Source organism: Vanacampus margaritifer, chromosome 19, assembly GCF_051991255.1.
Source record: "Vanacampus margaritifer isolate UIUO_Vmar chromosome 19, RoL_Vmar_1.0, whole genome shotgun sequence".
Classification (NCBI taxonomy): Eukaryota; Metazoa; Chordata; class Actinopteri; order Syngnathiformes; family Syngnathidae; genus Vanacampus; species Vanacampus margaritifer.
This window is the reverse complement of record NC_135450.1, coordinates 2989541-3003623: the sequence shown is the minus strand read 5'-3', so window position 1 is coordinate 3003623 and position 14083 is coordinate 2989541. Positions and strand designations below refer to the sequence as shown.

Below are 14083 nucleotides of genomic sequence, written 5' to 3'. Positions count from 1 at the left end.
TAATGTGCATAACTGAATGACATGTAAGTGGATCTTGGGCCTGAGTGTGATAGACCCCACATATAAGGGGGAAAAAGTCATCTGTGTGCTTAACTGGTTTTCTAGTGTGACATTATTTACACATATTAAAGTTGTATGCTGATTACCACCAATACAATATGCTTGTGAGGCGCAGGTTTTGTTTTTGTCCACTTGGGGTCGTCATCCTCACATTTTACATTGGAGTATCTTTGACGTTGTGTCCGTGTGTGTGCCTTTAAAAGGCGGGCCTGGCCTGTTGAATGAAGTTAACGTCGGCAAATGAAAATGTTCAATTGGCTGGCTGTTACTTAGCTAAAAGTTGGCCACTCCAGTGTTTGGTGACGGCGTCACCAAATGATGCCGTAAGAGGAGCAGGTCATCGAAGAATTTGCTTGTGTTTACTTGCCTGTGGAGGGATTACAATTTATTTCTAACTAGCTAGCTAGCAAAGTTTACTGTTGAGTTGTCTAAGCTAATTGTGCTTCATAATAGGCACATTTCACTTTGTCTTCTTTAACTGTGAAATTATCCCAAATCTTTAAAGCACCCTTTTCATTTGGCCTGCGCTAACTGCTAGGGGTGTGAATTGCCTAGTACTTGGCGATACGATTCGTATCACGATTCATAGGTCACGATTCGATTCGATTCGATACCGATTAATCCCGATACGAATCTATAAATTGATTATTGCGATTTTTTAAAACTCTCATTTAGAAAATACTAATCAGTAAACTTGTACATGTAAACTGTAAGATTTGTATGAAAATGTATTTATCTGAAAATTCAGGTTGCAGTCTGTTTCATGTTTGAACAGCACTGAAATCAAATATTAAGGCTTAATGTTCCATTAATATAAAATTCTTCCATGCTTAATGTGAAATCCTAACCCTAAGTAAGACGTTTTGTTGAATATTCCCATAAAAAATGTATGTTTAAAAATCGTTTCGGCCGCATATTGAATCGATTCAAGAATTGCGAGCTGTAATATCGCGATATATTGCCGAATCGATTTTTTCTAACACCCCTACTAACTGCTATGAGTATGCATTAACTGTCAATGTGGAAAAATAGTGACTGCAGTTAAATAATTAGCGATATTAGTAAAATGAAATAACCTGCGTTGTAGTCAATTCACAAAAGATGAACTGAAATACAGTGAGGATTGACTATACAAAAAAGAAGATAGTATTAGAAGAATAAAATTAAGAAGCTTGTTTTAGCTATCATTTTTACTGTGGCGAATGACTGTGCGATACATTATACAAAAACTCAACACAACCTGTTGCTTCTCTATTTGTGTCTAGCGGCCAGAAGCTCGCATTGTTGAGCTTCAGGTCACTTCCTGATTGGCTGAACGCTACGCTAGCCACACACACAAGGATTTGCGAGCGGAAATCATGAAAACATTTATCATTGAAGATTGTCGACTTCTGTTTTTCGAGCACATCGGGGAGAAAAAAAATGCTCTTAGCAAATCTCAGACCACAAAATCATCGCCCAGGATCATCTTTTAGAGACATTGGAAATGTTTTAAATGTAAATGTTTAGCAAGTATGCAACTGAAAGTGAACAATTATATTGGTCAACCACCTGCTGTTTGATACAATTTGATTATCATCGATACATTTAAATTTTATTTTTAGTTTTAATGCGATGGGAGAAGCTCCCTGGATGTACTGAACTCTTGTTTTAAATTTCTTGTAATATTCAGCAATCTATGATTATCCGTCCGTCCATCCAACTATTTTCTGTACAGCTTGTCCTAATTACAGTCACTAGTGAGTTGGAGCCTATCCCAGCTGACATCAGGCAAGATGCATGGCGGGGTAAAACATAGACTGGTTGCCAGTCAATTGCTGTGCACATATGATAAACATTCACTAGCTGCCAGCTATGAGTATATAGTATGAGATCTTATTTTTGCTGCGGTGTTTACTTCCATTCGAAGTATTTACTGTACTTGCTACATTAGTTACAAAACTTAACATGTTTTCTTTGTTTTTCTTTCAGTCAACCATTATATACCAAAATGAATTTGTCACCAGATTTGTGGTGTAGTCACTGTTATTCAGTACCCAGTGTTCCAAGTATTCTCTTCATTGGGTTAATATTAAAATATTAGAACATAGTGCTACATATAACATAGAAACGTGCCATTTTTTTTAATATAGCTTCTGATTTCTACAATTATTAAAAATAATAATACAATTAAAGAATACTTAGGAGTGAGTGACATTTTAAAAGTCAATTCGACTTCATTCGGTGTAGTTTTAATTATCATTTTTTCCACATTTTATTGGCCATGCAAGTCATTTAAAACATAAATATTTGGTTAAAGAAATGAGAACACATTATTAATAGTAAACCAAGCACTTGAATGATTCTGTTTTGGAGTCTTTTCGATAGTTTACTCAGTTACAGCTAATGTATGTCAGTAGAGTAGGTATTTGGGACCCTAGTCCACCGTGTCATGTTGAATATTGTTAAATTTCTGTTAGTATAGATTTCAAATCGTGTCAAGAGACTCCCTGTGTAATTAGATGAAGTTCAACATCGATTAAAAAGAATCTCTGGTACAGGATATTTTATCATGTTTTCTGCACTGCAAGAAAATGTTTTTGGTGGTGAGTTTCTCTATAGAGAAAATCCCACAAAATCAAAACATCTTAGTTATCCTTGTCTTAGGCAGAGGACAATAAACTCACTTAAGCTTCTGACTAGTGCAACCACACCGGTAAAGAAAAAAAAGTGTTTTATTGACTTGTGTTCTTGAAAAATGTATCCAAATAGATTAACAATTTGTAGAATATTCAAATGTATTTAAGAATCCAAATAGCAACCGTCAACGTAAAGAAACTTAATTACAGTATTTAAAAATGGACAAAAAATCATTTGCAATCACTGATTTATGCACCTAGCTATTGTTTAGCCTCATGTGAATTTAACCACTCTGCCCTAATCCCACAGTAACCAGATACGTGTTTACATGAACCACAATCGGCCACCTAATCGGTCTTCACACTTGCTGTCTGGCATCTGAAACTTAAAGTCCATGTTTACAGGCTGTGTCACTTGCTCTGCGTTTAGCATTATCACGTCATGTAGATATTCTCGTACATAGTCTCACCAGGCACATGGAATCAAATGTCTTCCATTCGGTGTCGTTATAGCTTAGCAATATGATAGTAGATGTATCTATTGGGATCCTACCCCATTCCTCGACACCTTGACTCCCCTGAGACTCAAAATAACATTGTGGAATATAGGACGATATAGGAGGACAACAACATATGGCTGCAGGTTGCAGTGCTGTACAAGTGTACTAACCGTATATCATAATTATAGCTGTGTCTAATATTTTCACTCTTAAAAGCAGTTGGGTCAAAAATAACCCAAACTGGGTCAAAAAAATAACCGATCCAACATTTATTTATTCATTTATTTAAACCAAAAAATTGGTTCAAATGAATAACCAGCAAACAGCCCACTTAGGGGGGATCAACCCAATGCTTTGGGTTATTTATTAACTTTGTAAACTAAAAAGTTGGTCGAATGAATAACTTTTATTAATAATAATAATAATAATAATAATATATTTTTATTTTCTGTGGGGGGCGAGTGACCCAGCATGTAACCAAAAAGTTGGGTCAAAAGAATTCGGGGGGTTGTTTTCGGCAATTCATTTAACCCATCTTTTTGATTGAAGCATTTGAGTTTATTTTTGAGCCAACTGTTTTAGAGTGTTGGTTTTGGCTTCCTCCTACCTTCTACAATGTGTGTTGTCTCTAAATTGGACATAGATGCGATAGATAGACTGTGAGTGTGAATGTATGTGTATCAAAAGATGATCTAATTGATGATGACCTTTGACCTGTGCATTGCATTATTGCATTACAAAGTCCTAAAAGTGATGATTGATGTGACTTTTGACTCATAAACGTCATCTGTACAACACATGGATGTGTGGACAGTTTTATAAAGTGGCTATAAAAAGTCTACACACCTCTTTTCAAATGCAAGCCACATCCCCAGTTCAGAGGGTGTGCACACTTACCGTAGTTGCCTATTCGTAATTTTCTTTTGGGAAAAGTTTTTTTATTTTTTTCTTCTTCTTTTTTTTTGCAATGAGGTTGAGATCCACCCCCAATTAATCAATTTGTATCTTCTTTTTTTTAGCCTTCATTGGCTCTCCTTAAGATGAATTTGTTGAATCATTTCACATCTTTATTTGACTCAAAAGATTTGTGATTCAAGTCTATTAAAGGCACGGCTTGTCGTCCATAAATTCCATTTAAAGATCACAAACAGTCCCGAAAGTTATGAAGATTTTTTTTTATATCAGTTTGGCTCATGCTTAATAACAAGGTAATTTGAAAGTAAATTGAATCAGTAAACAGTAGTACAAAAAAAAAAAAGATGGAAAGAATTGGTAGCCAGACTGATGAGGAGGAAATCTAGACGTGCCGGGGTGCCAGTTCCCAACATAACAGTTATTGATAGACCTTAAAGAGCCATTTTATATTAGGAAAGTTGCAGAGAAGTTGTCGGATAGGCACATTCCCTACATTGCGGAAACATCATCTTTAACTATAGAGGCTGTCATTTTTACCCAACAGCAAGTCTTGGATGCGATGATGTTATGAGGTAAATATGATATTTGGAACCTCACACTGTAATCCAGCTGTCCTTGCTTGCCAGTCTAAATAATCCTGCATGTGTAACTTTGACAGCATGAGGACTTCTGGAATTTCCTTTGTATGGACGAGTCTCTCTGCATGGGCTGAGTAGTTACGTCTGTGTATGTGTTGAGTTACTAGACTCACTTCCTGCCTCCTTGCTTGCCAGTCTAAATAATCCTGCATGTGTAACTTTGACAGCATGAGGACTTCTGGAATTTCCTTTGTATGGACGAGTCTCTCTGCATGGGCTGAGTAGTTACGTCTGTGTATGTGTTGAGTTACTAGACTCACTTCCTGCCTGTGTCACATGTTGAAATGTTCACACTCAGAATATACTGTCAGGGAGTTAGGATCAAAGCGATTGCCGAGAAACAAACTAGGAACGTCATGAATTATATTTAGTGCCTGCATACTTTTCCGCTCTGTTTCCAATGCTCATCCAGTGACACATATTCAAACATACTGTAGAATTGGCAGGCTTGATGACAGATTGTTTCTCTGCTGATTACATGGGTGGCCAGGTACTTTATAAAAGGAGACATTGCTGCTGTCTTTCACCCCAGTTGTCAAGACTCAAGCTTTCCACCGGTGTCCACTAAATTCCATTTTATATCCTACATCAGGATGGTAATTCTTCTTTTGCTTTCAGTAGACTGCTGTGCATGCAGAGACGGGTGATAGTGGGAAATGCTGGCAGGATGGTTTCCAGTCATTTGAATGGATGGACAGATGGTTGAAAGGATGAGCACTGTTCAATCTTTGTAGTCGCTTATGCACAGTTTTTTTTTTTACCCATGTGTTTTTTTTTAATTTGTTATCATTATTAATATAATGTGCGTCAGCTGGAGCAGCTGGACAGTTAAATTTCCCATTGGGATTATTAAAGTCTGTCTGTCTGATACTAACAGATAACTAAAGGGACACATGGGTACAAACTGTTCTACCTCAAGTACTTAACAGTGTAGTGATGTGTAAAATCTTCTTTCTTTTTTTTCTTTTTTCTTTTTTAAGCTTGACTGTGTGTGTGTGTGTGTGTGTGTGTTTTTTTTTTTTTCTGATAAACTTATCATTTGTGCCAGCGGGTACCAGTTAGCTCCAAGGACAACATTAGTCCACAGGTCTCTAAAAATAGCTAACCATTGATGGGACATTAGTATGTGACTTACTAAGAAGAATAAAAACAGAAAGTGCATGTTAAAGCAGTTCTGAAAATGGATGAATAAAATAGAGTTCAATGGGAAAAAATTATGTTTTTATACGATCAAATATTTAAAAAAAAAAAGGTCATTTTACAGTTGTAATTTTAATACCGTGGTACCACAATATGTTTGCTCATTGTTATCGTACTGTCAGAATGTAATATCACCACATGCCTGTACTCAAATACCATCACTGCTGTGTATTAAAAATTTTAAAAAACATTGTTCATATTTGAAACACAAAAACAGTGACAAATGTCAGATCTGGTAGGACACCAAACCCTTGTCTTAAAAGAGTCGACGACACTGGGTAGGGCCGAAAAGGATGTAGGAAATTCTACTTAAATGTAGTAATCTAGAAAATGTATTTTTCTTTGTTTAAGTTCCCAGCTCACAACTAAATCATGTAGGAATGGAACTTTATATGCAGTACCCTCATTTTCAAGCTGTACAGACATGTCCTGATGCGCTGCGTTGCTGGAAGTGATGCATAGTCCCTTGAAGCACCCCATAATTCACTGGCTGGGCATCGGGTGTATGACGGGATCAGGTAAAAAATGGCAACATTTTGGCATAATGAAACATTTGGCTTTTCTTCCACCTTCTTCTGTTGCATTCTTTAAAAGGAACCCCAACTGTATAGTGACAAGTTTTCTCCATGGGATTTATTTGGTTGTTACTAACATAACTATGAGATTCTTTTTTCAAAAAACATTTCTAGTTTAACTCTTTGACTGCCAAAAACGTTAAATAACGTTTACTAAAATCCTACGGAGGAGCGCCAAAGACGTTCACCAAGTTTTTTTTGGGGGGGGGGGGGGGGGGTGGAGGAAAGCCTTGGCCAGCTGTGCTGAAAGTATCAAGCAGATCTAGCTAGTATAATGCCTATTTTTGGCACCTAGATGGCAGCAATGACTCTCTTTGGACAAGATTGGGTAGGCGTCAGTAGAAGACGTGAGGCGGAGCTAGAGTGTTGAGGGGACAATGGCTGAGGAAGCCATAATGGCGACCGGTTGCAAGCAGCTCACGCGACCAATGCTAAAGAGCACATTGATGACGACGATGATGATGATGGTGACTCCGAGGTTGACGTCGAGGTTGACGCCGAAGTTGGAAGCGTTGACGCGGCGGCTATGATCACGTCATAAAGCCTCACCGGCTAGCGATGCTAACGCCGGAAACCGCGGAGCACAACCGAGCACTTTTGCTCAGGCGGACGTTCAAGCGGACGACGAAGAGTACCCCGAGTCCAATGCATATTCATCGGAGGAGTGGGTACAGTCTGATCACGGAGAAGACACTGGTTATGGACTACGATGCCACCATGAATGGAGCGGATAAGATGGATCAACCACCCGGTATAGGAACTGAAGGACATGAGGAAGCCAGACGTAACACCACCGTAACGTCACCGTATCATGATCCTGAGAGTAGACTTGATGGCAATATGGCCAAACACACACTGCAGTATATACTTGCTATTCCCCGGAAAAAAAAGCCAGCAAAAAAGTGTAGCGTCTGCAATCGCAGTGAAACTAATCTGTTGTGCAAATTCTGCTGCGTCCCCTTGCACGCAGGGGAGTGTTACAAAAAGAAAAACTGTAGTTGAAACATCCACACAATTGTAAATAGTACCACGGTTGCACACATTTGTAAATAGTTTGCCAAATTGTTTTGTCAAATTGTTACACTGTTCAATGTAAATAAACTTATTTTGCTATCAAAAAACACTTTTTCATTGTTGGTGGTAGTGTTTTACAGATGTAAAGCACTGTTTAGGTGTTTGTGGCATCATTCATGGAGACAAAAAAAGGTGTCAAATTCACTAGAGTGCATGAAATAATATCGTTTCACAAAAAGCTTGATTTCTCCGTATTTTGTTTCAAAACAGAGCATTTGGGTGAAACTAACCATTTTCTATTGTTGATTACTGAAAAACAGAATAAGGTAGAAACAAACTTTTTTTTCTGATGAAAGATGAGAGTCCAATCTTTCATTTGGTAGTATGTGTGTTTCCATAGTCCAAACACAAAGTTTTCTGTGGACCTTGAAAGATCAGTCAAAATGCTTAAATCGGCTGGCACCCACGGCATCCCTTTTCTGAAAACGTCTGGCAGTCAAAGAGTTAATACATTTTGGATAAACTTTATTTATTTATGTACGCTGCCGTTGTTTACGTGCTAAACGCATTCTGTGTAGTGACGTAGAATGGCATCTGACTCTCTGCCGAGCAATGCGAAACGGGTATAAAGAAAGTGAGGTAACCACAGGTAAAGAAACAACATGCGATCGAGAGAGTTACCCTCACCCACGCCGTGCTCTCGAGAGCTCTCCCGATTGCATGTTGTTTCTTTAGGAACGCTACAAGGCTTACCTTGCTTTCTTTATACGCGTTTCACATTGATCGGCAGAGAGACAGCCGCCATTCTACGTCACTACTCACTGAATGCGGTTGGCACATACACAACAATGGCGCCGCATGTGCAAATAAAGTTTCTACAAAATGTAATAAAATGGAAATGATTTTAGAAAAATGAATCTCATAGTTATGTTAGTAACAACCAAATAAATCATATGGAGCAAACTTATCATTACAGTCGGGGCTCCTTTAAAAAAAAATAATAATGAAAAAAGGGAGTAAACTGCACATTCAACTTGGCTGACTTTTAACATGTTAAGTCTTAATTCTAGGGATGTTCGATACCACTTTTTTTTTTTACGATACCGATACTCAAATCTTTAATACTTACTGATACCGATACCAAGTGCCAATACCATTAGTACTTATGATACATAACATTTCCCCCCAAAAACAATGACAGATAAAAAAAAATTAAATGACATATATATCCTATAGAAAATTTAAATTTAATGAAATTAATGGCAATTATATTTTTTCAATTTGCTCATACGTCATTTTGCATAGTGCACACAATAAAATGTTGTTTTTTTTAATCCATAAATAAATTGAAACAAATAATCCAGAAGCCCCCCCAAAAAAGTTCAAATCAAAACTTCAACTTATTTTTAAGGAATCCAGTGGAGTGCAAAGAATTCACTTCAATACAATAAGGCTTCAAGTAATTTAGTAATATCTTCCATGTTAAGAATTCATCAAGCTGTTTGGTGATGTTTAATTATATATTGTTTTGCAATCCATGCTTTTAATTTGGAAGGCTGCTCTGTATATGAATTAGTATACATAAAACCCAAAAGGAAACAAAAAAGCCACATTGCAAATATAATGTAGTGTGTATAAGAGCTATAATTAGTGTCTGTGAAGGCCGTAAGGCACCATTTTATTTTTAGCACAACACAATTGATGACGTTAACAAGGCAATTAAGCGCATGGCAAACATAAACCAGGAAATTAAACACTGCAAAGTTAAGAAGTTACAAACATATAGGTGATATTACTCACAACAAAAGTACTTACTTATTCTCAGTAATGCACACTGAAATGCCGCTGTTGGAAGTAATGACATGAACAAGTGTTACCTCATAAGGAGACACACAGGAAACAAACGAGACGGAACAAAACTTCCGTTCCCCCCAGTCTTTCTGACAAGAGCGGGGGTCTAGACCAGTATCAATACCTGCCACGAATACCGACACCATGAAATGTGGCCTGGTATCGGCGGCCATTTTGCCTCTTGGTGTCGAGTGAAAATTACATCACAGTTAGTTGCTAAGGGCTCAGGTATTGACCGGCTCACCTTGCGTCAACTGCAAGTGGCAAATTAGCCACCACCTGAGATGGGTCAGAATACCATGTTTAGACTAGTGGGGCTCATACAACACATTATTAATTATACTTTTTATATATTATTATTATTATTTATTTTTTTAATGGGTTGACTTCCCTTTCAATGCTCCAAGCAGAATAGTTTAAATTGAAAATGCCAACACACAGGTTCTATATCAGGGACATAATTTATGTATCTTTCCCGTTATGAATCCACTGTATGAATAATAGATCATGTCCAGGAAGTAGCCACCCATCAAGTGGAGATTTCTCTTTCTCTCTTCCTCCTACTTTTTCTCTCCATCTATCTCATCCCCTTGTTCTCTTCATCGTCCATTCAACATAAGTCCATCCATCTTACTTTCCTTGCATCCTTCCCCTCTTCCTTTACTCTATTGGAGAGTAACCACACCCAGTATTTGTGCGTCATCTCTAACAGTCTACAAACAGGGTTTGGAGTCATCTGACTGCACAGCATGTACACGGTTGCCAGTATTCTGCCACATAGGAAGGCTTGATCATCTATGAAGAGATTTTTTTGGTAAATATTTTGGTGGCAGGGAACCTGAGGTCATGCAGAGTTGAGCCACATGGGAAATTGACGGCTAAACTATGGTGAGTGGAGCTAACAGCAGCGGGATGGAATTTTCACTGAGACCTGGCAACGGGTCAGACAGGACCCCACATAGACTGTGGAGCTATGTCTGCTGCCAGAAGAGGCCCACATTACTGCTGCCCTCATGTACGTAACAGAGAACAGAGAAGGTTACTGATGATCTGTGTTTGTTCTCTTTTTGTATTTATTGATTTGGGATCTTAGTCAGTTGTGGAAACAGCATTTTTACATTATTTAAGCATTATATCGCAAATCCATTCAGATTTATTCTTAAGTACATTTGCCAGCAAAATAGAGATTTTTCATCCTAATGATTTCCATTTCTATTCAGCCTTCTGCGAGAATGTAATGAACATCTCTTGTCCATCATTGTGGCTTTGAATGCTTTGGTTTTTTGTTGCTCTGAGATGTGTTATTAGCGCACAAGCTCTATTCGGACAGACAGTAACACAATTATTACGCTCATAGGCAGCGGAAGATAATGTTCTTGGCAGATGGAGGAAAGGCTAATGTCACTCTGCAATGGCATATGGCTGACGTTTCTGTGTTTATTTTTTAAGTCAGTTATGCTAGCATTAGTTTGCACATTTTCAATTATTATCAATCGGATAGCGACACACTGGAACATACTTTTACCTCTCTGTTGTTCATTATTAAAATCACTAGTCAGCTGATTACTAAGGTGGTCCTGTAAGAGAAAGCAAAATAATATCTTATTCAAGGTTTCCCTCAGAAAACCTGCTAAGCTTGGTGGTCAGGGACGGTATGGGAACAAAATTCGGCCCAGGCTAGAAGATGTTGAACGACCTGCGGCAAATTGCAGATGTGGCAAATCCAGGTGCACAAAGTAAAAACCCTGCCATAGTTTGGATTTAGCCCTTGATTCTACCTAGCTAGCTAGCTAGCTAACTCCCTAGCAGGTAAATGAGCAACATGGGAGCGAGCTAGGGAGCTAGATAGTTAGCACCTGGGGCTAAAGCCAAACTGTGGCAGGGTTTTTACTTTCTGGACCTGGATTTGCCACCTGTGGCAAATTGTATTTGACGACGGGACAAGAAAGCTTGGTGACCCGCCCGGCCTATAAAGCTCTGAGGGGAACCCTGTTATGAAATTCTTAACAGACAACAACTCAGTCTTGTGAATGGAGACAGTTTGCTTTAGCTCATTAGTATTCGCAGCTGCCTGGCTGGCAGTACATATTTTGTGTGTTTTATCTGATCCGTCTCATAGACGGTCAGCACCAGTTTTAATACCAACTACAGTGAGTGGTGCTTCCCTTTAATCATGGCTCTTCCTGCTGCTGTGTTTGCATGTTTATTTAGAACACTGTGTGTGAGGGAACACCATGTGGGTCCATCTGCTCCTGCTTAGAGTTAGCAAAAAGGTTAGCTCATTAGCAAGTGTAAATTAGGCAGTGTTGTGACAGACTCTTGCCAAATGCTTCTTGTACTGCGTGCGTGTTTAATTTGTTTAATTTATCGGTTTAGGTGTTGTGTGTGTGCTTTTTGTGTTTCCCTTTTCTGCCACACATTCATGCACTTCTGGAAATATTCTTTTGAGAGGAACACAGCGATAGGTCTGGTGAATAGGGTGAAGTTTTCCTGCCTTGCCTCTTCTCGCACACTGAACTGAAGATCTCTTTTTTTAAAAGTGCTGGTTGATTGTTTGGTTTACATTGAAAGGGAAAACTCGTATGCGTTTTGGGTTTGAAATATATCATTAGTGATGTCAGTCCTGTAACTTTTCTGACACACCTTTTTTCCCCCTTAGCTTTATTAAACTGTGTTTCACGATCTACAGGTCCTACATTGCCCAGACAGTCACCCCATGTTCAGAATGGCCCCACACCAGATGAAATCGACCTTCGGAGAAGGTAAGGCACACTCCTTTGTATCTATCATCTTGCACTTTCTTTCTTTGTTTTTGAAATTCATACTGTAGTGACCCTGGTCTTTCCCAGACAAAGGCTTAAACTTGGAACTCACACTTCATGTGCCATAAAGCCAAGTCCTCGTGTGGCTGTCAGGGTTACATGTTACCCATTTATTCAAAAATGCTTACCTTGCACATGAGTAAATTTTCTTGCTTGAAGAAATGAAGTCAGCGTGGGATACTGACACACACTCCTTGTTTCTTTACTCCAACACATGATTAACAATCAGTTCCACACAATTTATACTATTGTTAAGATTTCAAAGTTCAGGAGGCAGGTGAAAACAATTCAAGTAAAACTGCTGAACAAAACTTTCTACAGAATGCTGCTGAAGTATATCCCTTTAAAATATGTTTAAGAGAGGGTGTTAAAATAATGTTTTTTGTCTAAATGACTTTGAAGAAGTGCCGAAATATGGATGGTCATCTCTTCTTTTTTCTATGCCATTTGGACACCAAGTAATCTGACTCACAGACCATATACAGCCTGTGACACTTGGCCTAATATTACCCTGTTCATTAGTCATCGAATGATGTCATCGTCTTGATAAAGCGGGCTTAATACTAACACTACAAGTGTAAGAGGTCTGGTTTCCCCCATGCAAACTTAATCATAACTACTACTATGGACGTCTCAGTAGTAATGCATTCTTCAGATGTGAGTCAATGGTTTGGCAAATTTTTTTTTTTTAGGTCAACTGCCAGGAAGTTAAAGTATGTGTGCCTCATGATACTGGCTCCACTCCATTCCCTCTTTTTGTCATACACATGCACACACATTCACATACAATCGATCGGTTGCTGATGTCATCTGCTGTATGCTGACGGACACTTTAATAATCAGCCATAGTGGCAGAGAAAGTGAAAAACGCACAAAGGTGTAAAATGGATAAAAAGAATCAAATGGTGCTATTCTGCCCTTTGCTTCTCTAAAAAGGAAAAGAAGTTGGAAGCAGCAATCTTTTTCAGCAACAGGCAGCAGACTTAGAGCTGTTTAAGGGCATATTGTTTTTATTTATTTTCAGACTCACAAAGAGTATCTGTGAAAAATTACAGACCCAAAATTGTTCCCCTTTTTTGGCAAAATAGTTTCAGTGTGTCCTCTAGGATTTTTTTCAGCAACGGGGGCAGGCCAACTTTGGGTTGTTAAAAAATCTGTAGTTTTTTTTTTTTCACGTCGTGCATGGAGTGGCGTCAAGGGAGGGGGGGTCGGTGGTGTCTGCAGGGCTCTACGCTAACTTTTAAACAAATGTTTTCAGTTTATCCCACTGCACAGGATTTGGTCGCACCATTTCTGGGGAGGTGAAGCATGGCCAAATTTGCTGATGTACAATCGTCTCAATTTGCATACCATACCGTAGGTTTAATTGACGTAAAGATTGACAGTGACTCAAGATATATTTGCAAGATATTTTTTTTAAGATTAAGTTTTATCATTATTCACAAACCTGTTGAAAACACTGGGGAAAAGAGCTTGTTGCAACATGGCCCTGGCTGATCTCCTATACTCTGCTGCCACCTGCTGGCCGTTTTTTTGTAATAACTACTGTTGCTTTAAGAGACCTCCTCATGTCAGAAGTTGTATCAAAGGCTTTTGTATGCTCTAGAATAAAAAAAACAAACGCTATATGCAATCACTGAATCCGCAATAAGGGAACTGCGATACGGTATAGCGAGGGATGTCTGAATTCCCTCTTCTCTTTGTTTGGAAAGTGCGTCGGACAGATTGAGGCTTGAGAAGCAACAGACAGAGAGAACAGAGCAAAAAAAACAACAGTATGATCTTTGTTAGGAGTTTAAAAAAATCCTCCCTCATCAAGCTCCCATGACACACTGCTCTAATCCTCCTTTTGTAGGCAGAAGATGCTGAGCTTGGTCATGACCCTCAAGG

General features: G+C 38.6%; 1 protein-coding gene across 8 annotated transcripts in view; it reads left to right on the top strand.

Moving 5' to 3' along the window:
* Positions 1-14083, top strand: part of enah (ENAH actin regulator) — a 111395-nt gene that overhangs the window by 58483 nt on the left and 38829 nt on the right. For all 8 annotated transcript variants that reach the window (XM_077552762.1, XM_077552761.1, XM_077552757.1 and 5 more), the window contains exon 4: positions 12061-12133. In XM_077552762.1, the coding sequence (XP_077408888.1) occupies positions 12061-12133 (73 nt within the window). The remainder of the gene's footprint in view (positions 1-12060; positions 12134-14083) is intronic.